The sequence below is a fragment of the Phyllostomus hastatus genome, unplaced genomic scaffold, assembly GCF_019186645.2.
Source record: "Phyllostomus hastatus isolate PE091 unplaced genomic scaffold, TTU_PhHast_1.1 phas_contig_495, whole genome shotgun sequence".
In the NCBI taxonomy this organism is placed as follows: domain Eukaryota; kingdom Metazoa; phylum Chordata; class Mammalia; order Chiroptera; family Phyllostomidae; genus Phyllostomus; species Phyllostomus hastatus.
In genome coordinates, this window is record NW_025333895.1 from 3,683,628 (window position 1) to 3,709,708 (window position 26,081).

Genomic DNA, 26,081 nt, shown 5'->3' on the forward strand with positions numbered 1-26,081 from the left:
GTGTCTGTCTGTCGCCGTGCCGCGCCCAGTGGCCCCGCAGCCCCGCAGACAGGGCTCCCCGCAGGAGTCCCCAGAGCCAGGGGGTGTCACCAAGTGCCCTGGGCTTGTCCTCACCCTGCTGGTGGCCCTGAGCATGGCAAGCGGGTGGAAGGGGTGGCCAGACACACTCCGGAGACCCGCCGTCAAAGCTGGGCCGAGGCCTCATTTGGGCGGCCGCCCCGGGGGGAGCCCCAGGCCCCGGCCAGCCAGCAGGGCAGAGCTGGGGGCGCTGCCTGAGGACGGCCGCTGACGGGCCGCCGGGCGCTCATGTGTGTCCTTGTCCTCCCGCCGGAAAGTCAGGGCTGCTGCGGGGGTGAGGAAGCGACCTCCAGGGGTGGGACGGCATGCCTGAGCTTCCGCCAGAAACGGCGCTCGCGTCCGCAGAGGGGACTGGGCTGCTCAGGCCAGCTGGGAGGCGGTCGAGGTCAGAGCAGAGGATGGCGTGGCGCTCTGGTCTGGGGTCCACCTCCTGCCGTGCCCAGGCCACCTGTCACGACCGCCATCAGACAAGAGCGCTCTCTGCTGGCCGTGCCCTTTCAGTGTGCCTGTGCTTCTGGAGTCCTTGTGTCTGCGTGTCTGTCTGCTGTCCTTAGTGAGGGGCCCTCCCGGGGCCAGGGGTGGTTTAGACAGCTGCCAGCCTGGGTTTGATCTGGTGAGGCCTGCAGGGAGAAGGGCCCATGTGCGTGAGGAGGAGGGGGGTGTGGGGGCAGGAAAAGTGGGCGGGAATCCCATGTCCTACGTGCCTGTGACCTGCGGCCAGTGTCTGAGGCAGTGTCACTGCAGGGACGACCGTCTCCCACCACCAGAAAGTGCGAAGCAGGGTCCTGTCAGCCTTCTGTCTTGGGACGGGGCCATCCTGGGGGGCGTTATGTCGGGAGAAGGCTGGTTAGGCCAGGTGAGCGGCCCTCTTCTCGGAGACCCTAAAATGCTGAGGGCATCGTGGGTGCCCAGGAGGCAGCAGAGTCTGCAGGCTCCCCGGTATCCGAGGGCTCCCCTGGAACTCTCTCCTCGGGGCACGCGGCGGGATGTGGCCTGAACCGGGCTGGGAAATGCCAGCCCGAGAGCCTCCAGCCGTTGACATCCGGGAACTCCCTGAGCCGTGTGTGCCGGAGCAGCCCAGGCCCCGCTCTCCCCGGACAGGACACCGAGTGGACGCAGTGCCGCCCGGTGCCCAGGCGGGAGGCCCTCGGGCACCCCAGTCCCCAGCTCCCGCATTCGAGGAGCTCGTGTGTGTCTGCAGCCGGAGTCCCCTGAGAGCCCAGGAGCAGGTTGCCGCCTGCAGGTGCCCCGTGTGGAGCCGCGCTGGTCCTCTCCATCCTGTCGCTTCCATCGGGCCGGAGACCCCTGCCTCCCCTTTCCCACTGCCCGGCCGTGGTGCCAGCAGGCAGCCCAGGCAGAGCGAGTGGAGCCCAGGCGCCTCGAGGCCCGAGGGGCAGCACCGAGGCCTGTGGCACCGGTGAAGGGACCGAAGAAGATCTGTCTCCCTGCTGTCCTTGCGGCTGGGGGCAGGCCCCCGGGGCCCGAGAGACGGGGTGTCTGAGTCAGCCCCACAAGAGCAGGCCTGGGGGGAGGTCGAGCTCCTGTCTGCTTGGAAACCAGCCGGTTGTCTGAGGGGGCCCTCCCTTGAGGCTCCTGTCTAGTCCCGGCAGCTGCCCGGTGACCAGTGTCTAGTTAGGGCCTGACCCTGGGGGGAAGAAGTGCTTGTGTGGCCTCTGTCCTCACCAGGTGAGGGCTGTGCTGGCACCGGTGTTCCCTGGCCAGAAGGGAGACAGTGGGGAGCCGGGCCAGGCCCACACGGAGGCCTAAGGACCCCAGTGGTCCCGGGACAGGCTGCTGCAGTGCCCCCCGGGGGGCAGTGGGAAGGAAGTGGGGGGCCCACCTGGGAATAGTGGGACCCTCTCGGGACAGAGAGGCAGACATAGGAGCAGCAGACCGCCAGCCACAGTGACACCCGCAGGGTCAGGAAGTTGCTGCTCCAGCACGTCCTGGAGCCCCAGGGCCTGGGCCCAGGGAGCCAGGAGAGGCCCCTCAGGGGCTGGCCCCGGGGCGCGGCTGCCCTGCTCACCCTCTGTGTTCCTTTTCCAGGCAGTAGTGAGAGCTCAGAGCTTAGTGAAGAGATGTCGTCAGGGCTGGAAAGGTGAGTGTGGCCTCACCGCCGGCCCAGCTGGTGAGGCTGCTCGGAAGCTCCTCAGGCCCGCTCGGCCCAGGGCAGGGCCACCTGAGGCACGGGCGGGGGTGAGGTGGGGTGGGGTGGGGGGCTGGGCCCCCGGCCCGTGTTCTGAGCAGCCTCCTCGTCGTCTGGCCCAGAGCGAGCTGGGAGCCTGAGTCCACGCCTCTTCCTCAGGCCGGGCTGCTGGGGAGGCCGGGGAGCAGACTTAGTCTGAAACATGTGCTCCTGAAACTGGAGGCCTGGGCCTGGGCCTGGGCTGCGGACGTGGCTCCGCCTGCGGGGACCCAGTGTGCCTGCCCATGTGGCCTCGGGCCGACACCCGGCGTGCTGGGCACTGGTGACAGCACAGGGGCCCCTCCGTGGGTTTGGCTGCCTGCGGACGGCCGGGCGCCCAGGGGGTCGGGCCCCCACTCAGGATTCGCCCTCAGCACCTGCTCTGCACGCGGGTGCTTTCTCCGCACAAGCCACCACATGGGCTCTGGGGAGACACGAGCGCTGTGACTGGGGAGCTCCCAGAGCCACAGCGCCACCCAAGGCGAAGGTCATTGCGGCGACCTTGGGGGGAAGCGGGCAGAAATCCACTGACACGGAACGTCATGAGAGGCAGGTCTGCACTATCCTTCCAAGTGGCCTGTCCCCCGTGGGGACCTGTGTGCACAGGCAGGCACACGCAGTCACACACTCTCACACCACTACACACACTGGACACACGTTCTCTCACGCATTCACACGATTGCACATGTGTTCCTCACACAGGTCCACACATCACACACACATGTCCCCTGGTGCCGGACCCTCCTGTCGCCTCAGCCCCCACATTTGTAAAACGGCCAGGGAGGAGGGGGCTCCCCCCGGCGCGTCCTCGCAGGGCAGGAGGGTGCGCGTGGTGGTGAGCGGCTCCTGTTGTGGGTCCCCTGCGTGCCGGCGCTGTCTTGGCCTCAAGCACTTCTGCTCAGCCGTTCCTCAGGGGCTCCCCGTGTGCGCACGTGGATGGCGAGGCTCCGGCAGGCGGAGCGCCCCACCTTGCTTCACGTCCTCTGTGGGGCCGCGCCGCCCCCAGTCCGTGTCTTCCCAGCCACTGAGCCCACCGCTTTGCCGCCGGTCCCGGCCTCGCCCAGCGCGCTGCTGCGACAGCCACAGGCGCTGGCCCCAGGTTGGCCGGTCGGTCCGTCTGTCCTGTGAATGCCCAGAGGGAGGACAGGAAGTGGGGAGCAACGGTGCATGGCCCATGGCCTCTGTCCCAGCTCTAGGACTCGGAGAGGGACATTTGCTCTCCTGCTCTCGGGCGGGTGGCCCCGCTGCCCTCGCTCAGGGCCACCCCACCAGCGGGGCGGGAGAAGCGGCAGGCACCGGGGGCGCACTCCGGGTCTGCTGAGCAAGAGTTTGACGTCTCTCAGCACCGGTCAGAGGGCTCCGGGAGAGCCTGCGGGAGAGGCTCGCAGGCCGGCCAGCGTCTTTCCTGGCCACAGGCCAGTGAGGGGGCAGCGAGTGGGGAGCGCAGGCACCGCGCCAAGGTCCTGAGCACCGTCGGGCCTGGACCTATTCATTCATTCGCCCCTCCCTCCCTCCCTCCCTCCCACCCACCCTTCCTCCCACCCTCCCTCCTCCCTCCCTCCCTCCCTCCCTCCCTTCCTCCCTCCCTTCCTTCCTTCCTTCCTTCTTCCCCTCCCTTCCTCCATCCCTTCGTCCCTCCCTTCCCCCTTCCCCCCATTCCATCCTCCCTTCCTTCCTCCCCTCATTCCCTCACTCGTTCATTTATTCCCTTCACATGCATTAAGCAGCTGCTCCCTGTCAGACACCAGCCCGAGGCGGCAGAAGCAGCTCCTGCCGAGCACCCATGGCTGAGACGAGAGCTGGCGGGGAGGAGGACGGGGAGGGCCCTTCTGACCCAGAGAGACACCGCTGCACCCAGTTCGGTGGGGGCGCTGCGGAGTAGCATGTCTCTTTCCTCTCCTTCGCTCAGAAAGGAGCATTAGGTTCGCCCTCCGTCCGGACGCCTGCAGCAGGTGTTTTGAGGCAGGATCTCCTGCGAGCACTGATCGCGCAGCGAGCTCACCTGTGCAGGTGCCCCGCGGCCTTCGGGACAGTCCGTGAAAGCGAACAGGTGCTCCTTTGTGCCTGATTTGCCACTCGTAGTGAGAACAAGAATATCAGTCTGAAAGTTAAACATTTTAAAGAAGGTTTTTAAAAAACTATATTTTATTGATTATGCTGTTACAGTTGTCCTGATTTTCCCCCCTTTGTCCCCCCTCCACCGAGCACCCCCAACTCCCTCAGGCAGTCCCCCCACCATTGTTCATGTCCATGGGTCATGGTATAAGTTCTTTGGCTGCTCCACTTCCTGTGCAGTACTTTACCTCCCCCCGGCTGTTCTGTACCTGTCTGTACTCCCCGATCCCCTCACCTCCTCACGCATCCCCCGCACCCCCTCCCATCAGGCACCCATCAAAACGCTGTCTGTATCCATGATTCTGTCTCTGTTCTTCTTGTTTGCTTACTTTGTTTTTTTAGATTCAGTTGTGGATAGATATGTATTTTTTGCCATTTTATTGTTCCTAGTTTTGATCTTTTTCTAAAATAACTCTCTTTAACATTTCATATAATAGTGGTTTGGTGATAATGAACCCCTTTAGTTTTTTCTTGTTTGGGAAGCTCTTCATCTGCCCTTCGATTCTAAGTGACGTCTTTGCTGCAGAGAGCAGTCTTGGCTGTAGGTCCCTGCTTTTCATGACTTTGAATGTTTGTTGCCAGTCCCTTCTAGCCTGCAAAGTTTCTTTTGAGAAATCAGCTGACAGTTTTATGGGAACTCCCCTGTAGGTAACTAGCATTTTTTTTCTCTTGCTGCTTTTAAGATTCTCTCTTTATTTTTAACCTTTGGCATTTTAATTGTGATGTGTCTTGGAGTGGGCCTCTTTGCATCCGTCTTGTTTGGGGATTCTCTGTGCTTCCTGGACTTGCATGTCTACTTACTTTTCCAAATTAGAGAAGTTTTCTTTCATTATTTTTTCAAATAGATCTCTAATTTCTCGCTCTTTCTCCTCTCCTTCTGGCACCCCTGTGATGTGAAGGTTGGACCTCTTGAAGCTATCCCAGAGGCTGTTTATACTCTCATTTTCTTGGATTCTTTTTACTTCTTGTTTTGCGTGGTAGTTTTTTGCTTCATTATGTTCCAAATCGCTGATTTGAAACTCAGCTTCATCCACTTTGCTGTTATTTCCCTGTAAATTGTTCTTTATTTCAATTAGTGTATCCTTCGTTTCTGACTAGATCTTTTTTATGCTGCTGAAGTCTTCACCAATTTCCTTGAGCATCTTATAACCAGTGTTTTGAACTCTGGATCTGATAGATTGCTTATCTCCATTTTGTTTAGCTCTTTTTCTGGAATTTTGATCTGTTCTTTCATTTGGGCCATGTTTCTTTGTCTCCTCGTTTTGGCAGCCTCCCTGTATTTGTGTCTATGTATTAGGTAGAGCTGCTTTGACTCCGTGTCTTGGTAGTGTGGCCTAATGGAGTGGGTGTCCTGTAGGGTCCAGTGGCACAGCCTCCCCTATCATCCAAGCTGGTACTCAAGGTGTGCCCTTTGTGTGGGCTGAGTACACCCTCCTCCTATAGTTGAGACTTGGTTGCTGTTGGCAGATCAATGGGAGGGATTTACCCAGGACAGTCAGCTGCAAGGATTGGCTGTGATCACTGACCACCAGTCTCCGCCCTCCGTGGAGGATCAGCTGTGCAGGGGCAGGTGGTGGTGCTCTGACGTGGTCTGTAGCTGTCCACTGTGTGCTCTGGCCCTGGGGTTTCCTGGGTGGTGGGGGCCAAGGTCAGCCCCCACCTGTGTTTTACCCGGGTCCACTCAGCCTGAGCTATAAAGCAATCTGAGATGGCTGCTACTTGTGCTGGGCTTGGAAGTTCCCAAGTGAAGCCAAGCTGTGAATCTAGGCTGCTGCTGCTAGTGCCAGGCCTGGGGCTTACCAAGGCCAGCTGTTGCTTGTTTGAGAGGATTTAGGAAGTTGTGAAGCAAGAGCCAGGCCAGCCGTTCTTTTGGAAAAGCAGCTTGGGTGGGCCCATAAATTGGGTGCGGTGGAGTCTCTGGGGATCTCCAAGGCGGGTCAAACAGTGTTAGCCTGGTTGATGGAATCTCAGATATGGAACCAGCTTGCCAGCTCTGTTGGGGGAGGGTTTAGAAAAGGGACAATGGCCTCTGCTTACCTTGGTGGCAGACACTTTAGTTCCTGCCTGTGTACCACTGGTGCCTTTCAAGCTGCTACCCAGTGCTGGAGCTCAGAGGGAGTGAGTCTGAGTAGGTGAGTCCGTGGGTGGGTTCTTTAAGAGGAACTGCTTGGGGCTCCAGAAGTTTCTTACACTGACTCAATCCCTGATGGGTTTTGTAGCCAGAGGTTGTGGGGACTTATCTTCCTGGCACTGGACCCTGGGCGGGGGTGGGCCTGGTGTGGGGCTGGGACTCTTTGCTCCCAGTATCTCCCTCCCAAATTTTTATCCACCACATGTGGGTGAAGGACCGGCCAATTCTGTGTCTGTGCCCCTCCTGCCAGTCTGGATGGATGTGGTTTCTTTAATTCCGTAGTTGTCAGATTTCCATTCAACTGGATTTCTGATGTTCCGAGTGATGGTTTTTCTGTATTTTAGTTGTAATTTTGATGTGGTTGTGCGAAGAGGTGAGCCAAGCCTGCCCATGCCGCCATCTTGACCGGAAGCCTTAAATGAGGTTTTTAAAATGAAGGACAAAGTAACTGCTGGAGACAAACACATGTGTAGGCATGAAAATAACATGACATCATCCATCTCGGTCATCTCTGAGTTGCAGGTTTATTGAGTTGGTTTCTTTCCTTTACTTTTTTCCCCCGTATTCTCCAAATTTTCCATAATGGGTAAAAGTTCCTCTTAAACCCAGAGAAAATTAACATTTAACTTTTTCAAAGATGATATCATCGGAAGTGTGTACTGACCCGTTTCTCAGAGGTGAAGTGTGAGGCACGTCACACAGCTCGTCACCGAGCCCTCAGCCGCCCGCCCTCTCCAGCCTGCCGGGGCCTGTCTGCGCGGGAGGGCGCGAGAGAGCGGGAGGCGGAGAGACCAGGAGTCGGGGGGCCCTTGGAGGAGGAAGTGCCCCGCTGGTGGGAGGTGGAGAGGGAGAGGGGAGTGTGACGGCCCCTCGGGCGCACAGCTGCTTCTCGCTCCTTCCCAGGGCGGAGCAGGACCCGGTCACGGCTCTCAGCTGAGCTGGGAGACGGAGACCAGGGAGGCCAGGTTCCCAGGGGATCAGCCACGGGAATGTCCAGCCGGGACCAAGTCAGACTGCAGGTTCCGGGGTGGCCCCTGCAGAGATGCTTTGGCAGCAGTCCAAGGACATGTGGTGAAGAGGGACCACAGTGGACCCTCGAGGGGGTCCTAGGACCTGAGGAGGCCATGAGTCCCGAGTCGTGTGCCAGGACGGGAGAGGTGGCCCAGGAATGCTTCATGTCTCTGAGGGTCGCTGCAGGAGAGGCGGGCTCCAGGGTGCACCCTGGTCTCTGAAGTTCCCGGTGAACCGTGCAGTGAAAGATGACGGTCTGGCTTCTGGACGCTGCCTGCGGCACTGGGATGGGCTCACGGTGTTGGGACGGGCCTGCAGCCCGGCTGCTCACTGTCTCCGTGACCTTGGGCTTGTCTCTGGACCCCTCTGAGCCTCTCTGAGCCTCAGGCCCCTCCACTCTGCAGGGAGGGTGCTCGCAGGAAGCAGCACATGCGTGGAATGGCTACATTTGGGAAAGTGGCTTTGGGCTTTCTCTGAATTCCACTCAGTGGGCATCTCTTGCCAGCAAGCGCTCCAGGAACCTAGGGCTGGGCGGGGCGAAGGGAACATCCCCAGATGGCGGTCAGTCATTTCGGAGGGATGGACTGTAATGAAGGCAGGTGTCCACCAGCCCCAGCTGGCCACTGGACAGTGGGAAGGCCCCTTAGGAGAGCGCTGCCTACAGGTGGCTGCACACATACTCTTGGGTGCTGAGGGGGTTGGGTGTTGCAGTTTCTGCCCTGTGTGTGGCTTTCTTGTTCTGAGCTGGTGGAATCTTCCCACACCCTCCGGGAGACCCGGGGGGCGGGGTCGCGGCAGTGGAGCCCCAAGCCTGACACCTCCAGTCGGAGTTTCTGAAGACACTCTTGTCCTTCCTGGAGAAGATCGGAGACTCAGGCAGATGCCGGTTTCCCGGGAACAGGGGTGCCTCTCGAGCCCCAGACCCCACAGCAGTTGGGAGAGGGAGGGGAAGCCCTGGGGCTCTGGAGGTGAGGGGGCCCTTTCAACGGAAGTGCACCCACGGGAGCGGCTGTGTTCAGGGAGTGAGACCCCTGCGCCCCGAGGCTGGGGGCCCAGAGTGCCCCAGGCTTGTGTCCCTCGTCCGTCATCTGTCCCTCCGCAGTCTGGTTTTCCAGCTGCACCCTGCCCTGGTCCTCCATCCTGCCGCTCTGCCGCAGGAGGCGGCCCGGCTGGGTGATGAGCCGAGCTGCTGATGCTGGTTGCCCTCAGAGGTGCCATGTGCTGCCTCGCCCTCAGCAGCAGACACCGAGGTCTGGCACCTGAGGCTCGACCCAGGGGCTCAGGCCCCTCTGAGAGACAGCAGCGGGCAGCAGGCGGTACCGGCCTTCTCTTGACCCTGTCCTTGGGCCCCAGCCGACAAGGGCTGGGGCCCAAGCAGCCTACCAGGCTGCTGCGGCCTCACAGGTAGCCGAGGAGTCTGCCACAACCCCTTGGTCCACAGAACAGCCCCAGAGTCAGGTCCTGGGAAGCGGGCAAGGCTGTCCACCTGTCTCACGTCAATCCTTCTCGATGCCTGTCTGCTCCACTCCCCTCTGTCCCTGCAGACCAGACCCCTACTCTAGACTTCTCAGCTCCCAGAGGGGAAGGTGGACACCTCCCAGCTCCCCAGGCTACATGTCACGGCTTCGCCCAGCCACGGAGCCTGACTCCAGTTTTTCAAACTCGGCCCCTAATGGCCGGCAGAGGGAGCCTGGTAGACTTGGCTGGGGTGCGCCCAGCGGAACTTTCAGTGCGAATGCGGCTCCTAGCGACCCGCTCAGCGGGTTGGGGTCGTTGCCCAGAGGACAGTGCATGCATGACTCACAGGCAGTAAAAGCCCTTTAACAAGCACTGCTGGGGAGACCTCCCGGGACTCGGCACAACTTGGGGTGGCAGCTTCCTGCCTGCAGGTGAGGGCCAGTCACCAGGAAGCAGGCAGGGTCGAGCCTTGGCCGATGGGGACACTGCCCATGCAGGGGAGTTGCCGGTGCAGGTGGGCCCCGCTGATGAGCAGCGCCCCGGCCCCTTCCACAGCCCACTCCTGCCAGGGGCTCTGTGCACGGGGGGGAGGGAGGGTGGGGGCAGAAGCATGGGGGGATCCCGGCTCTGCTAAGACAAGATTACTGAGGCCTCAGTGAGATTGTCATCCAAGACTTCTCCCTGCACCCCAGCCCCCTAGACCAGTAACAGGGACTCCGGGTGAAACTGTGAAACTCAGTCCCCGAGGTAGCTGCCACCCGACGCGCACCCAGGAACCTGTCAAGGGGAAGACGTGTCCCAGACCCGCCCCGGCCAGTCTGCGTTCTCACGGTGCCGTGGGCCCGAGCAGGGCCCTGGCTGCTCCCACCTCAGCAGCGCCACCCACTCCTCCCGTTCCTAGTGTTGTGACCTTGGGCAAGTCACCCACCCCTCGAGCCTCAGAGCCCCACTCTGTGGGGTGGGGATAAGAACAGTGCCTGCCCCCGCTCCGCCGGAGCCAACAGGACAGTGAGCGGGTGCTGCTCACTCAGCACGTTGCCGGGCACCTGCCTCCCCTTCCGCACCACCCCCCCCACCGTCATCCGCACCGTCCGGTCTCCCCACAGTCCCGCCGCCGCCATCACCGCCACCACCTTCACCCCCCTGGGACCGCGGTGCTGTTCTCCTGGTTGCCAGCCCACGTCTCCGAGGACCGTGCGGGGAAGGCCTTACTTGTCTCGTGGTCAGCAGTCGACGAGCAGCAGCTGCTCTTCAGTGCCCGGAAGCCAGAGCCACCGGGAAAACACTCCGAGGGGGAAGCCCAGGGCCCAGGGGCCCGGGCCTACAGACTGTGTGGCCTTCCGGTGTCGCGGGCGCCGACAGAGTCCACCCAGCGTGAGCTGCAGCAGACACCTACACGAAGTGGAGCCTCCGGAGAAGAATGCCAGGAAGCCGCCCCCTCAGAGCTGGCTTTGAACCTGGGCCCAGGCCCGTGGCAGATTCCACCGCTCGGGCCACCTTAGCCTCTCCCCACCCTGAAATGCATGGGCGGAGCTTGGGCTGTGGAGTGAGTCAGACAGACCCGGGTTCAAACCCCGCCTACCTAGGCCCACGCCTCTGTCCCGCGTCCTCCGGGCACTGAGCCTCAGCTCCCCCGTTCTGGGGCGGGTGGTGGCGCTTGAACAAAGAGAACTCCAGTGGGGGAGAGTGTGTGGCCTGGCGCATGGGGGCGCTCACCAACTGGTGACTCCCCCGGGAGCCTCCTCGGTGGCCCTGGCGTCCCTGAACACTCCCACCAGCCCAGGGAGAACACGAGGAAGATGCCGACCTAAGCTCTTCATCAACGCAGGTCACCCCTGCCAGACTTCTGTGCGCATGCAGCCACGGGCTGTCTCAAAAAGGGGACAGAGTGACGGAGAGAAGGGGCAGCACCCACCCTGTCACCCCGTGGAGGAACTGCTGGTGGTAGCGGACAGCCCCCTGTTGGCACACACCTCCCTGGGGCCCCGGGGGAAGGAGCCTCCTGAGAAGGAAGGCGGAGAGGAGGGGCCCGAGGACCCAGCTCCGGGGAGCGGGGGTCCGCCTCACGCGCCGCACCAGCAGCGGCTCCGGCTCCGCAGGAATTCAGATCGAATGAGGAGGCTCCCGCTACGCACAAGGGGCATCGCCAGGGCACCTCTGGCCCTCAGACCCTGCCCCGATTCGGAAGAGACCCCTGGGGGGCTGCGGGGAAAGCGGCCCTGGAGGTGGGGGGCTGTGGCGCGTTGTGGCGTCCCACCCGGCTGTGAGGTGCTCAGTGTTACAGGTCACGGTCGAAGCCCTGGGCCTTTTCAGAACTCAGGGCTGGTTCCCCGTTTCCTGCGGAGCCTCCCCCTCACTGCCGTGCTGTGGGCCGCTGGAGGAAATAGTCACCTGGGGTGCTGGGGACTTGCCCGGGTGGAGCCCTGGGGCCCTCTGTTCATGGGCCTGGCCGCTCAGATGTGCCCAAAGCCCAACCCAGGAGGCGGGGGCGGAGTTGGGGCTGGGGTCCCTGAGCTGATGGCCACAGTCTGAGACGCTCTTGCCTCCTTCAGAGTATCTGTCTTCGCAGCCCGCCGCTAAAACTCTGCTTTTTCCCTCTGAAGCAGGGGACGTCTCTACGCCACCCTGGGGCCCAACTGGCGGGTTCCCGTTCGGAATTCTCCCAGAACGCGGAGCTGTGTCTACAGGTACTCCTTCATTCGAGGGTTCGTCTGCTCGGCAGGGAACCAGAGGGTGCTTGTTGGGTGCTTGTTGGGTGCCTGCCGGGCGCTGGGCTGGAGGCCCCGCCGCGGTCCACGGGGCTGCTGCTGGAGAGGAGACTGAAATGCAACAGAAAGTCACAGGTGCCCGTGGCCCCAGAGCCAGCGGCTGCTCTGGCGGGGAAAAGACTGGAAGGGTGATAGGAATTACCCTGATTAAATACAGGGAGGGAGGGGAGGCGGAGGGGAAATAAGAGTGCCCCCAGGCCAAGGGACGGTCCAGGGGGCCTGGAGGCAGGAAGAGGAGGGTGCCTGGGAATGAAGGGAGTCGGTGTTGTGAGGATGAGAGGAGATGAGGCTGGGAAGGTGGGCACAGCCTCGTCTTGGATTGGGGGGGCGGGACTGTGAGGGCAGTAGTCTCAAAGGCAATGGAGGTGTTGGGTGTTGGAGGGAGGGTGGGGGGTGTGGCGTGCCTAGGTCACCCTGGCCCCCCGTGGAGAGCACACGGGAGGAGGGCAGGAGTGGATGCGGTGAGGCCAGGGGTGAGCATGGGCAGTCGGTCCAGGGAAGGTCAAGTTCTGCCCTAAGCTGGGGGAAGTGGGATGGCTGAGATGGAAGGACGGGCGGGCATTGCAGGGGTGGCGGGGTAAGAGGAGAACACCCCGAGGTTCCTGGCTCAAGCAGCCAGGTGGACGGCAGTGCTGGTCACTGGGGTGCAGCGGAAGAGCAGCCTGGGGGACCGCGCTGGGCGGAGGGAGCTGAGCTCCTGCTTGCTGAGATGGAGCTTAGGACAGAGGTCTGGGCTGGTGCTGCACTTGGACGCCTTCACCTGTAGGTGGCGCCTGAAGCCCTGTGGTGAGGGTGAGAGAAGGAGCCCTGAGGAAGAGGTGCTGGGCATGGCGGTGTGTGGCCCCCTGTGCCCCCTTTGTCACTTCACCCGCACCTCCCTACCTCCTTGACGCTCCTCCCAGGCTCCTGCCAACACAAAAAGGAGGGGCTGCATAGTCCCCAAGGTCCCCAAGTGCAGAGGAAGCCGCCGCAGAGGTCAGGATAAGGTGTGGGTGCTGCGAGGCACCTGGGTTACGGGGAGCTTGGCCACCAAGCACAGCGCTCTGCAGCGCCCACACAGGTCAGGGAGGCGAGAGTTCCCAGGGCCACGGCCCTGCACGCTCTCTGCGGCCTCGGGGTCCTCCCATCCCAGCCTGGCCCCGGCACTGTGAGCCCTCCCGTCTGTGGCAGCATCGTGGACCCCAGTGAGTGAGCGGGTGCCTGGCCCCAGCTCCTCCAGGCGGCGTCTGACCGGTGGTCTCCCCGCAGCCCCACCGGCCCGTGCATCTGTACGCTGGGGAGCTCGGCAGCAGTGCCCACCATGGAGGGGCCTTTGAGAAGAAAGACGCTGCTCAAGGAGGGTCGGAAGCCCGCGGTGAGTGCAGACACACCTTGGTCCGGAGGCGGCACAGGCCTCAGCGAGGGCCTGGGCTCTGGAGACTGACCACGCGGGCTCCAGCCCTGGCTGTGCCACTGAGTGGGCGAGGAACGCGGCTCCCACAGCTGCACATCGGGATGGAATAGTGCCACCGTCCTAAAGGACTCGGCGAGAGCGTCACGTGCACCACGGTGCACGCACTGAGCACGCCGTGGACAGGGCTCGGCGACTGTCTCGGGGACAAGCGGAGGCCTGGAGACCTGGGGGTGGGGGCACGCTGCGCCCGAGAAGGGCAGCGCACCCGGAGGGTCCCAGACCCAGTCCTCTCTCCCTCCAGCAGCCGCACAAAGCAAGTCCCGAGACACATGGGGACGAGGAATCAGGAGGCCTTGCAGGTTCCACCACTGGCCCCCAGGCCGCCCACGCTGGACCCAGCTGTCACTGGCCCACGGCCCCCACTCATGGCAGGGCCTTAGTCCCTTGCAAAGGCCTCTCTGTTTTTTCCACCCACGGCAAGCGGCCTGCACACCCCCTGTGAGCTGCGTCGCCAGACGCTGTCCACTGCCCATGGAGCCCCGGGGAGATGCCCCCTCCTGCCAACACCCATGAAGGTGCCAGGGCCCTAGCCCAGCTGCCGCCTCCATGCCTTCCCGTCTGCTGGTGCCAGACGGTTCCTGCGTGAGGAGGAATCTTCACCCCAGCCCTGGGCCACACTCTGTCCTTGGACCCAGAGCATCCCAAAGTGTCCTGTGACGTGGGGCCCTACACCCAGGCCATTACAGCGACTGCCTGCCTCTCTCCTGTTCCTGGAGTCCAGGCCTCAACCACCCTGAGGCCAGAGCAAGGCAGCGCCCTGGAAGCTGTGTTTTCCCCGGTGCTGGGCCGCCCGGCAGGGGGGTGACACCAGTCCAGGGGTCACAGCCCGTTTTCTCGGGTAGAATAGAAACGTGATGGAGTCCTTACACTGAGCGAAGCTGAGTGTTGTCTCACGAAGCTGCTTCAGTGTGACACGCACACACCCGTGTGCCTGTACACCTGTGGGCGTTCTCACGAAGGCCTGGAAGCCGCTGCTCTCACTTTTGTGGCAACCCAGCGCCGCCCGGCGTGGGGAGGGGCCTGTGGGCTGTGATGGGCCCCTCTGCTCAGCCCTCCTCTTCCGAGGGGGGACACTGCCTTCGCCTCTGCAGAGCCAGAAGGCCTGCCGAAGCAGTCTTCCCTGAACCAGAGAGCGGAGCTCCTGAAGGGCCAGCCCCGGCCCTTGGGCCCAGGTCGCCTGACCACTTAGAAACGGTGCCTTGTCGCCACCCTAGACAGGGCGAAAGAGGAAGGGCTCTCTGAGTGAGGGGACGGGAGGCTGTGGGCTGATGCGCTCAGAGGCAGGGAAGAGGACAGTGCGCTCCTCCAGGTGTTGGGTGGCGGTGGCGTGGAGGGAGGGGCCGGGCCCGCCCCCACCACCTGCAGTGTTGTCACCCCGCCTCCCCTTCCCCTTCCCGTGCAGCTGTCCTCGTGGACCAGGTACTGGGTCACGCTCTCAGGATCCACCCTCCTGTACTACGGAGCCAAGTCCTTGCGGGGCACGGACAGAAAGCACGTGAGTCCCGTGGAAGGACTCTCCACGCGCTGAACTACAGGGAGCGGTGGGGCCGGGGCAGGCGGCGGGGTGGGAGGGCGGCCCTCCTTGGGGGAGGGGGGATGTGAGGCTCCGCTGAGCTGGTCTTCCTCTGCAGTACAAATCCACGCCTGGCAAAAAGGTCTCCGTCGTGGGCTGGATGGTGCAGCTACCCGACGACCCCGAGCACCCGGACATCTTCCAGCTGAACAACCCCGACAAAGGTGGGCGGCGGGCCCGGAGCTGGGTGCCAGAGCTGGGTGCCGGCGGCGCCTCTCCCCCGTCTCCTCTTCTGCTAAACGTGCGTTGGAAACAGCGGGAACTTTTGAGGTTGCTGCTTTTCCTTTGCTTTAGGTTCTGATGTTCGCAGGGTCCCCTCCCTAGTCCTCAAAGCTGTTTAGACCGTGGTCAGTGCCCACAGCATGTGGCTCCGGGAACCTTTCTGTGGCCACTGGGGCCCGAGACCCCTGGAGCTGTGGCCTCGGGCTCCTGGAATAAATAATACGATGCTGGATGAGGCGGCAACCGTGTGGCCGGTGGGTCTCAGGAGATTTCGGGGACACCCCGGACATGACCCGTGCCGTGTCCCGACCAGGGCCAAACCTGAAAAGAGCCCTTTTACCACCAGAGCTCCAGCGTGAGCTCGCCAGCTGCCTCCCTGTGCCTCTTGGTTCTGTCCTTACCCCGACCGTGCTGAGGGGAAGGCACGGTTCTGGACACCGTCTTGTCCGGGAGCCTTGTCCGCATTGTCACTCAGAAAAGGTCACACTAGTCTCCTTGGTCGCCGGTGTCGCGTGACAAACCCCACATGCCCAGGCCGTGGATCCTAAACAGCCGGAATAATTGCAACACCCGTGGTTTCATCTCCCCGAGAAGCTGCAGGTGTTTCCGTGTCACATACTGTTGCAACATCTCAGGACGCCGTTTCCGCCCGTCTCTGTGAGGCTGCGGGTCCCCTCGGACCCGCCCCTGGGGCTCGTATTCACGCACTGATGAGAGGAAGCGCACATAGAACTGCGCCACTCATCTGTGGCTTAGTAGTCTGATCCCTGTATCTCAGCGTTGATTTCCCTCGCATTTCGTGTTACGCATTTGAAACCATTCTCCCGAGAAGGGTCCACAGGCTGCACCAGAGCCAGAGGCACCATGGGTTGCGAGCCCTGGTCCAAAGGGACAGCCAGAAGCGGGGCGGGGGGGTCAGGGATGGGGGGCTCCTCCCCAGCAAGCCCCAGCCCTGCCTCGGGCTGTTCCTGACCTTTCTTAGCTTAGTTCCCCTCGTCCACACTCGTCTTCACGTCACAGTTGCGGGCAGACCCTCCTTGTGTGACCCTCGCCTCCCTAACCCGCGCTTCTCTGCCCGCCAGGCAACGTTTACAAGTTCCAGGCCGGCTCCCGGTTCCACGCGATCCTGTGGCACAAGCACTTGGACGACGCGTGTAAAAGCAACAGGCCTCAGGTGAGGTCACCGGGACCCTGCCTGTCACCCGCAACACCCCTCCCACCCTCGGGACTGGGTCCCAGCCGGACACGAGGGCTCCCTCCCTCCCCGGGTGCCTGTCAGCCGGGCTCTCGGGCACACTCCCACGAGGCCGGCACCCCCGCCCCCGCTCAGCTCGCCGCAGAGCCCGGCTTCAGACCAGAGCGCTGAGTCTAGCCCCCGTGCTCTGCGCACTAAGGGAAATGCACAGGAGTGTCCGTCAGGGCCAGCGAGGCGGCGGGTGCTGCATCGCCCCAGGGTTCAGGCCACAGCATCAGTTGAGATCATCCCCCAAAAGGTGGTTCGTGGGAATGCTGCCGACAGACTAGCCAGCCTCTGGCCCCTGCACTCCTCAGGAACGGCAACAGTAACAGTATCAGCACAGAGAGCCCACTGCGGCTGCTGCTGAAGGGGGCTGTGGGCCCCTGGGCCTGGCCTGTGGCCGGGCCCCACCCCCCACCCCAGCACCAGGCACTGCTCGGAAGGCTCCCAGGCAGGGGTCGACCCAGTCCCCCCTGACATCCCCCTGAGGCAGGTCCTCTCACAGTCTCCATTTTACCCCGAGGACCCTGGGGCTCAGGAGGTGGCAGCACTAACTGGGGGACCTACCCAGGTCTGCCCCGCAGCAGAGTCTGCACCTGCCGCCCCTGAGCTCTCCCACCCCGCACCCCCCAGGGGCCTCTGGCCAGTGAGAGGCATGGCCGCCCACCCTTAGCACCACACAAGGGCAGGCCAGAGCCTGCTGACCCTGGGAGTCTGTGGGCAGGCGGCACCAGGCTGCCCCTGAGTTCCCCAGGATCCACCAGAAGAGGGAGCTGGGGAGCTGGGCTCCGCTCCACGGGGAAGCGCACCTGGGCTCATAGTAGAGTGTGGCAGCTGTCCGGAGGAGGTGGGAGCAGCTGGGAGGCGGCAGCCCCGGGCTGGTGGACCTCAGCCAAGGCGAGTTCACAGCAGCCCCAGGCACGTGGGTCCGGAGGGGAGGGCCCTCAGCTGTGCCGGTCACCCCACGGTCACCACTTCCTGGCCCTCAGAGCTGCTCTCATAAGCAGCGGGAAGGTCCGTAGTGATGAGTCCCCTCACTCTGCGCTCAGTGTGGTCCTGTTCCAGATTTTCTTTTGTGACATGGATGGGGACACGTGATGAGCTGATCGAATTGTAGGTGATAAGAAGCTAGAAAGCAGAATTAGCAGAAAGTCTGTGACAAGTGGGCGAGACCCATGCACGACTAAACTTGCGGTGCCACCAGGAAGCTCAGAGTGACCTGCACTCCAGCCCCTGACGAACCTACCCACCCGCCAGGAGTTTGTCCGAGGCGTGTGCTCACGTGCGTACAAAGCACGTGGCTAGCTACGCACACTGCTCGTCGTCCTTGGTAGAAAAGGGCCCTGGGCGCCCCGGCGAGGCTCGGTCAGTCCCCGGGGGGCATCAGCTGAGCTGCGGCACCACCTGAGCGGCGAGGAAGGCGGAGGCGGGTCTGCGTGTGACCTCCCGCAGGCGCCAGGACGAGAGCGAGAAAGCAGAGGGTCAAACGCACGTGAGGGCGACCTCGTTTGTGTGAAGATACACGTGCATACGTATTATCGGCATGTTTGCACATGTGCAGTTTTAAACGGTGTCCGAGAAGCCATGGCTCTGGTTCCTAAAGTGTCTGCAGGCACCGTTCACGTCAAAGACGTGCGGCCGGCCGCCCGCCTGCACGGTGCAGCGCCGGGGTTTCAGGGCTTGGCGGCCCGTCCCCTCCGGCGATGCCAAGCGAACGAGGCATTGGCGCTTGGATGAGGCTGGTGCCACCTCAGGTCACAGGAGGAGAGGAAGAGCATCCCGTCCCCGCTGCACCAGTCACGCCGTGTGTGTCGGGGTCCCCCCATTAGTGCTGAGGGGCCTGGGAGCAGGGGGCCGGGCTGACTCAGGCCTGACGGGGACTGGCGCCCGAGGGGGCCACCAGCAGAGCGGGGGGAAGGGGAGGGAGCAGGGCCCAGCCAGGGACACTGACAGGCGGGGGCTCTGAGTGGAAGCCCGTGGCCCCTCTCTGGGAGGGCAGCCAGGCGCGGCAGCAGGGTCGCAGCGGGCAGCCGGGAACTGGGTCAAACCCACGCGGCAGAGCAGGCGCGCAGCCAGAAGGACCGGTGGGCTGAGTTTCCTGTGCGGCCACGGCAAGGCCTTGCTGCTCTTCGTGTGTGGGTCCAATTTTCAGACTTTGGGGAAGAGGAGCTGTTATTTTTCTACTCTCTTCCCTTTTTATTTCTAATTTACTTCCCACCAAGCATTTCCACGGTGGGCTGCATGTATTATAGCAGTAAATCGCTGGCAGCAACTGGACAGCCCACAGCAGAGGAGCTGACCCCCGCGATTACAGGGAGCTGCGGTCTTCCGAGTGGCGGCACGCGAGCAGGGCGCGGGGACGGGCCCCAGAATGCACTGCTCCTGGGGAGTCCCAGTGCCTGAGGTCGCTTTCCTTCGGCAGGGGGGATTAAACTTCTTACAGCTGTTTGTAGTGACCTTGAGATCTCACAGCCCCGTACCCCTGCTTTGCCGGTTTCCCGTGTCTGTGCGGTGTCAGCACACGCGTGCGCTCCTCGCTCTGTTGCCTGCGGCCCGTGTTTTCTAGCGTCCTTGTCAACGGAGCCGTAACTGTCCCTCTCCTCCTGCGACTTGCTCTCCTCCTGCGCGGGTTCCCGAGATTCCCTGTGTCCACCTGTGCAGCTTTCGCTCATTGACTCGCTCTGAGTTTTTTGAATCAGTTCTCGGCGAGCCCCAAAGCACCTCCTGCCTTTCGCTGTTTCAGGCAGCGCCCGTCCCGGTCTCGTCACTCTGTCCGGGTGCGAGGAGCCGCGCTGTTCCCAGTTCGTTGCTCTGGCCACACTGGCACCGGGATGCATTTGTTTCTGATGAAATTGCTTCTCATCAGCTCCCCCGGAAGCCTCCCCGACCCCGCCCGCCGGCAGTGCCCGGGGGTGGGCGGAGTCCTGGGGCTGGGGGCATGTCAGCAGCTTTGAGGGGAGCGGGCAACACCCTGACCTTGGGCCTGGTGGTCCCCCAGTGCAGGGAGCTGGGACCCTGGCCCGGGACGTGACTATGGGAAGGCCCTGGGCTCTGGATCCCACCCCCTCTCCCGTCTTGCAGCCCCTGTGCCCTGTTCCTGAGGGATCTGTGTCCTCTCGGTCCCTTTCGGACCCAGGGACAGCAGTGGCGGGCGTCCCAGCCCTGCCCCACGCTGGCCGTGCACTCACCTCTCTGAGCCTCGGCTCCCGGCTCTGTCACAGGGACCCTCCGGTCCTGCCTCACGGGGCTGCCGTGAGGACTCGAGGACGTGATGCGGGTGAAGTCTTCCGAGCGGTGCCTGGCCCGCAGCCGTCCCCTGACGGCTGCGGTGGTGGCCATCACTGCTGCACCCCGTGCCCCGACCTGCTCGTTCACAGACTAACTGAGCGAGGCCCAGCCCGTCCTTCGGGGCCCCCCCACCCCATCCCCGTCCCCGTCCCCGTCCCCATCCCCATCCGAAAGGTCGGAACGTCGACAAAAGGCTGAGCTTTCTCTTCCAGGTACCTGCAAACCTTATGTCGTTCGAATAAGTCTCTGCAGAACTCGACGTGACTTCAGAGGCTCCTGGGAGCCCCGCCTGGGACTGGTGGCGCGCACGAGTCCTGGGCACGGGCCGTCGGCCAGGGTGCTGGGAGACTGACGGCCGGACTCCAGGGCCCGTGGCCTGTGGCCTCGCGGTCCAGAGGGCCCCGCCGGTGCAGGAGCTGCCGCCACTCCCCAGCGACCGTCACGGCACCTACTCAGCAGCTACCCCCGCAACCCCTCTCTGGGCCCCGTCGTCCACCAGCTGCTGCCACTGCTGCTGCTGCTGCTGCTGCGACTAGAGAGCCCTCGGCCCCTGTTGGGTCCCCGGGGCCTTCTCCTGCTCCAGAGAGCGGACAGTGTCGCCTGCACGAGGGGCCGGAGAGCAGGGACAGGCCGTGGGACCGGCTCTTCACACCCCAGGTGCACGGGGTCGCTCGCCCACGGGGCCCCTCGGATTTTGTACGACCCAGAAGCGCCCTCTGCGTGTGCGTGCCATATACGTGTGTGTGCGAGCGAGTGTGAACTCTTCGAGAAACATGCATTTTGGCACAAGACTCGTGACGTCGCTCATGCATGGGCCTGGAGGCCCCGCTTTAACCTTCAGTGACAGCCTCGTCCAGCGAGAAAGGTCGGAGTGAGAGCCCAGACCCCTCCCGTGTTAAGGGTCCCTTGCATTCTTTTACTGTAAACAAACAATGCCTTAAACCGTGTCTCGTTTTCTGTTCCTATGGGTGCTATTCATCAGGAGGCCTGCTTCCTGGGCCCGGGGGCCCCCCAGGCCTTGGTGGTGTCAGCTCTTCTGAGACTGGACCCGGCTTCAGGACTGTGGACTGGGCCGCCGGCCTGCTCGCTTCCTCCCACACCCTTCTCTCGGGGTCCGAAGGCCCTCCTCTGTCCTCCCCCGCCCCCTCGCCCACTCGGGAGGCTGGGGCGCCTCTCTCCACTTCTCAGCCGCAGCTGGGAGGCCGCCACGCTTGCTCGCAGCGCACGGCCACGCTGCCTCCACCTGCAGGCCAAGGCTTCTGCTCCGCCGTCTCACCCCTCTGCCTCCACTGCCAGGGCGGGGCCCACCGGGGCCCTGATTACACCGGGGAGCTGAGCGACACTGAGGCCTTAGGCTCCCCCAGTATTGCCCCCAATCCAGTCACCAGCAAGTTCAAGGGCGCAATTGTTGACGGCCGCGGTGACGAGAGAGCAAAGCCCTGGGGAGTGAGCGGCCCCGCCCCGCACTCAGTGTCGAGCTTGTCACATGAACAACGTCCTTATCTGTCACTGTCATACGTTTAAGTGACTTTTGTTTTGCACAAACACATTTTTATTCAAAATTATGAATAAAAATTAACTTTATTTATGGTAGCTTTATCACCCTATCTTCCCCTCCCCCCCCCCAACCTGGGCATCTTAGCTCTGAGAAGGAAATCTGCACTGGCACTTGGGACGAAGCCGTCTCTGAGTCCTCGTTGCCGTCACAGCTCCGTAGCTCCCACAGATCAGACGACGGATGTCGGACCGCCCCGGCGGTTTCCGGGCAGATGCCTCAGAGCGACGTCTCAGCCGGTCCACCACGAACGATCGGTCAGCTCCAGAACAACCAAAGGACCCACCGGTGCATTTCGATCAAAGGATGACAACGTTTCTGCAAGTGTGAAGGAGTCGGTGAGGAAAGGTCGTCACCAGGGGCCTTTTTCTGTGGTCGAGCCTCGCCGGGCCTGGTAACGCGCCCCCCTTCGGGGCCCAGTCTGGAGTGCTTTCACACCAGGAGAAACCGCAACGGCCAAGGCGAGGCCGTCACACCGCGGCCCTTGGTGCCATGCGCACCCCCCCCGCAGCAGCTGGGGTCTGCATGCACGCACCTGGTTCATGGCGCCGGCCGAGAATCAGCATCCAGAGGCCAGATGGAGACGCCGAACGCCCCCAACATCTCTCACCAGAACCAGTCCCCGTTGGCTCGAACCTGCGTTCCATCTGATTCCGCCTGTTAATCTTTTAAAAGTCTCAAGTCTGGATGGACGTGCCAGAATGGAACATCAGCAACGTTATTTTCCTTGGTGTTCTCCGTTCTTCCGTTGTCCTGGGTTTGCTCCCGTGACACATGACAGATGTCAGTCCAAAAACCTCAGAATTTCAGGCTCCACTAAGTCCGATCATTTTCTGCCTTTGACAAGTTTTTCTTCTCTTCCACAAATGTTTTCTTCCGAGCCCATTTTGAAATAGCACAACTGCTATTCTTCTCAAAGTGTTTGTTAGTCTTTTCACTGATCGACACTGATCCCACATCCCCTCCTGGAAATATTCTTAGGTTGGATTCTTGAAGAATCTTTGAAGACCTCATGGGCGAAGTCCCTGTAGAACTGGTAAAAACCTTGAACTACAGGAGGGTCCTGGAGACAAGCCGAGAGACCCTGGGCTCCCCCAGCAGGGGCTGGGGCCAAGCGTCTGAGTGAAGAGCAGATGGATGGCCCCCCGGGCTGCCTGTGAGGAGGCCCGTGAGGCTGGGCCAGGAGGGGCGGGCACGGAGCCCAAGGGGGAAGGTCCGAGACTGGATTCTGACCCCGGAGGGAAGCGTTTCCGGCTTTTGCTCTATGTCCATAGTGCACAGATGTTCGTGAAACCATTGAAGATGGTATGTCTTGCATGCATAGGCTGTATCTTTTTTTTTTTTTTAAAGCAAACAGGTCACGACATCCCAAAAGGAAACTTACACAGAACGCTGTCTACAGACAGGAGTAGGTTGGTCGGTCGTTGGTGTCATTACGATGCCCAAGAACAGCTCCCTTTGCATCGAACACATTTTCACCCCTTTCCATCGAGCACGTTCTGTAACTCGAGGTCAGCCGAGCGAGTTCTGATGACTGAAGTACTTCCTGGGGGACTGATTTGACGGACAGCAGTAGAAACGCTGGTCTGAGCATGCTCAGTGAAAACGCGCGTTCTCTGCTTCCCCGAGGAAGCCCGTCATCACCCTGTCCCACCGCGGAACCTGAAAAGGGAGACACTTGAGGGGATTCTGTTTGGGAAAGAACCCCACCCTCTCTTGCCAACTGAATTTACAAAGCATTTCTCTTCTTGCCAAGATGGCCAGTATTTCTTTCATCATCTTCCTCCCACCTCCGTAGCCCAAGACGCGCACCTGTTAGGACGCCCTCTGACAGACAGGTGGAGCCGAGAGCGCCTCCCGCACCGCCGATGCGTGTGATCAGGTGAACGTTGCCAAACTCACAGCCTCGCTTATTTCCGGTGGCCGCGTAAATGACTTCAATCAGCCCCACGTCACACTGACGTGTGGGGTGATTCCATGTTCAAAAAAGAAAAAAATAACGAGTCCCTTTGAAAGAACAGATTCGCTGCACAAAACCACCCATTCATTCGTTCGCTCATGTTTCTAGCGAGTGTTTCCTGTGTGCCAGGCTCTCCCCGGGATGTACAGGACTGAAAGCAAGAGGGACCGATCCTGCCCTCGACGAGCTGACCACTCATCAAACAAACAGCCCTCACACTGCATCTCCTCCGGCAAGACCCTGCCTCTCTCCCAGCACCGAGTAGACACCCTGCGCGGGTTCCCTGACAGAGGCTTCAGGAGGCTCCACAGACTGAACAGCCTCTTGACCCGAGAGTTCAGGGGCCAGGAGGGCTCGCTGGAGTCTCCACCCTGGAGGCTGGCCGGAGTGGAGCAGGCAGGCGCGGCTGGGCACGCAGAGGACTCCGAGGGGGAACGAGAGCAGGGTCAGCGTGTTCACAGTGTGTACTCGAGAGGTTGTCTTGGCTTTAATTTCATGGTAAATGCAAGCACAGTGCGGGCAAGAGCTGCATTTCTGGAGTGTTGAGACCTCGCGCTGTGGGCCACCTCGCAGGCTGCACCGTGGGGTGCACGCCAGAGGCAGCCCCAAGTCCCCGTCTGCAGCCGCAGCGCCATGGAGACCAATGTCTCCACCCGTTTCTGAGCAGCTGTGACCGGTCGGTGACGAAACGGTAGTGATTAATTTATTGTATGGTATGATCTTCAAATAAATTTTGTGCCAAAATGCATGGTTTTTCACTTAGCATTCAAAACGTTGCGTAGAGAGTATTTTAAGTACCAATTTCTTACGTATTCTCCAAAGTAAGTTGAAAATCAGTTTCTACCTTCTACTCCTTTTCTCGTTGACTCTGTTGCCTCTCTCGGTCTGTCTTCTCCCCAGCAGACCCCCTGCATGCGGTTGTGTAAGGACTTTCTCTGATTCCCGCGAAGTGTCTCACCCACCGTAACACTGAACGTCAGCTCTCCGGGGTTCTTTAGATTTTGGTGAAGTATTTTGTTACCTCAGTCTTGTATCAAGTTGCTGTATTTTTCAGCTTGTTACACTGATAATAATTGTTTCACTAATTAAATACTTTAATGTACAAACATCTTTGTTTACTTTGAAATTAAATGTGTTTTCCAATGACTATTGCTCAATTTATTAAAGTCACGTGCATCCCACGTAGCAAACAGTTGCTGTGCCAGACGCAGACACGAAGGGGGTGCGAGGTGGCCGGGGCCCAGTTAAGAGGTTAATAGAACGTGAATGGCATGTAGGAGCAGCGGTGTCAGGAAGGACAGTCGGTGCTGCGGATACTCAGGGAGGGGGGTGGGGGACCTGGGGGCGCTTTAGAGGACAGGGGACATTTGGAGATTCATTTCAGAGACCTCTGGACACATGGAGGGCGGAGAAGGCAAAGAGACTGACAGGAGGAAGAGCAGGATGGTGGCGGGAACAGCAACCAGCCCAGTCTCGCGGTGTGAAGGGCTTGGGGGAGTAATGAGACCCAAGTCTGAAAGGACATGTACTCTAGAGCGAATTCACGATGTTAAGCAGAAGCCAAGAACCCACTCGAGCTTGCTTAAGAGAGAACAGGAGGCTGCCGTACCAGGCAGGGAGGCTGTTTTACGAGGGTTGTCTCGGGAACCCTGAGGGGAGGAGCAAAGTGGGGTCTCAAGGCCAGAAGGAGAAACGGAAGGCCCTCGCCGACATCTTTCTCCCGCCCCTTCATTCCCTCTCCAGACTGGTTTCTTTGCTGGACGGTGCAGCAAGCAAGAGAGTCCCAGGGAAGCAAGTTCCTCAGGCAGCGTGCACCAGGGAGGGGCCTGATCCAGGTTGACCTGGCAGCCCCCACCCTGCCCGCTTCAGTTTCCCAGCCAGTGCCTTCCGGCGCTGCAGTGGCCGACTCTCCGAGCACAAGCTTCCCCCACACACTGCTCAGGCTCTACTCCACCACGCCAGTTCCAGGCCGGAATGGCCACACTTCCCCAGCCAAGACACGCCCTGCTAACAGGGCGACCCTAGTGCACCTGCCGCTCCCAGCGTAGATGGCACAGTGGTCCCCAGCTTTAGCCAGATGGGGTCGCTGCCCTCGGCCCCAGCGGAGTGTCTAAGACTCTGAGACCAGAGCATCTGACTTGGGGAGGAGGTGAAGACGGTGGGGTGTGATGGTTGTCACACAGCTGGAAAATGATGCAGTGAAAACTCGAACCCACGGTTGGTAGCCTGTAAAGCTCCAGCCCCCAGGCTCACTGCGTCGGGCGCCACAAACGACCTCCAGGAGGCCGGAATATCGCCTCTTGGTCGATGGAGAGATCTGCGAGCTAACGCCGACTGTGCAGGAGAATGCCCATTTAGCCCCGAAGGAGGGCATGGTACTCCTGCGCACAGGGAACCGGGGTCTCGGCGCCGGAGGAGTTGAGCTGGAATGGGCGGGGCCAGGAGCGCTGGCGGAGCCAGATTGGGGCGGGGCTGAGGGCAGAGCTCCGGCCCCCGCGGGGTTGCGGAGGGTCGCTGGAGTGAGCCCTGCAGTCTGGGGGCTTTGGAGAGAAAAGGCGGAGCCGTGCCTGTAGGCGAATCACCGGGAAGGGCGGCTTCCAGAGGAGCAGTGCTTCCTTAGAAAGGGCGGGGGATACTGAGCTGTGGAGGAGCAACGCTCCAGAAAGCTGACTCTTGGGGTGAGGGCAGGGGCCCCGCTTGAGCTCAGTAGTGGAGCGGAAGGTGGGTGCGGCCTGGGTCAGTGCTGAGGGGCCAGAAGCGGGAGGGGCGGGGTCGTAGACCTTCCAGAGTGGGCGTTTGGTGAGTGTAGGCCGAGCAGAGATGCAGAGAGGTGGCACCGGGGACCCCAGGGGGGCCGGCGCGGGATGGGCGTGGCAGGAGTGCGGGAGAGGCTGGTGCGGGGCGCTGAGCTCAGCGGAGGAGCGTCGAGTGGGAGGGGCTGAAGTTCTGGGGGTGGGGAGGCCAGGGCGGGGCCTGGACCCCTCGGAGGAGCAAGGAGTGGGAGGGGCCGAAGTTCTGGGCGGGGCCGGAGTGCTCGGGGCGGGGCG

General features: G+C 61.7%; 1 protein-coding gene across 5 annotated transcripts in view; it reads left to right on the forward strand.

Moving 5' to 3' along the window:
* RALGPS1 (Ral GEF with PH domain and SH3 binding motif 1) overlaps positions 1–24,180 on the forward strand; it is a 229,697-nt gene extending 205,517 nt beyond the window's left edge. For 3 of the 5 annotated variants that reach the window (XM_045846480.1, XM_045846479.1, XM_045846481.1), the window contains exons 14-20: positions 2,125–2,176; positions 11,582–11,665; positions 12,995–13,100; positions 14,602–14,694; positions 14,831–14,936; positions 16,077–16,168; positions 19,732–24,180. In XM_045846480.1, the coding sequence (XP_045702436.1) occupies positions 2,125–2,176; positions 11,582–11,665; positions 12,995–13,100; positions 14,602–14,694; positions 14,831–14,936; positions 16,077–16,168; positions 19,732–19,761 (563 nt within the window). In that variant the 3' untranslated portion in view covers positions 19,762–24,180. The remainder of the gene's footprint in view (positions 1–2,124; positions 2,177–11,581; positions 11,666–12,994; positions 13,101–14,601; positions 14,695–14,830; positions 14,937–16,076; positions 16,169–19,731) is intronic. The other 2 variants (XM_045846483.1, XM_045846484.1) reach the window with 2 other exon arrangements.
* Positions 24,181–26,081: the final 1,901 nt, after the last annotated feature.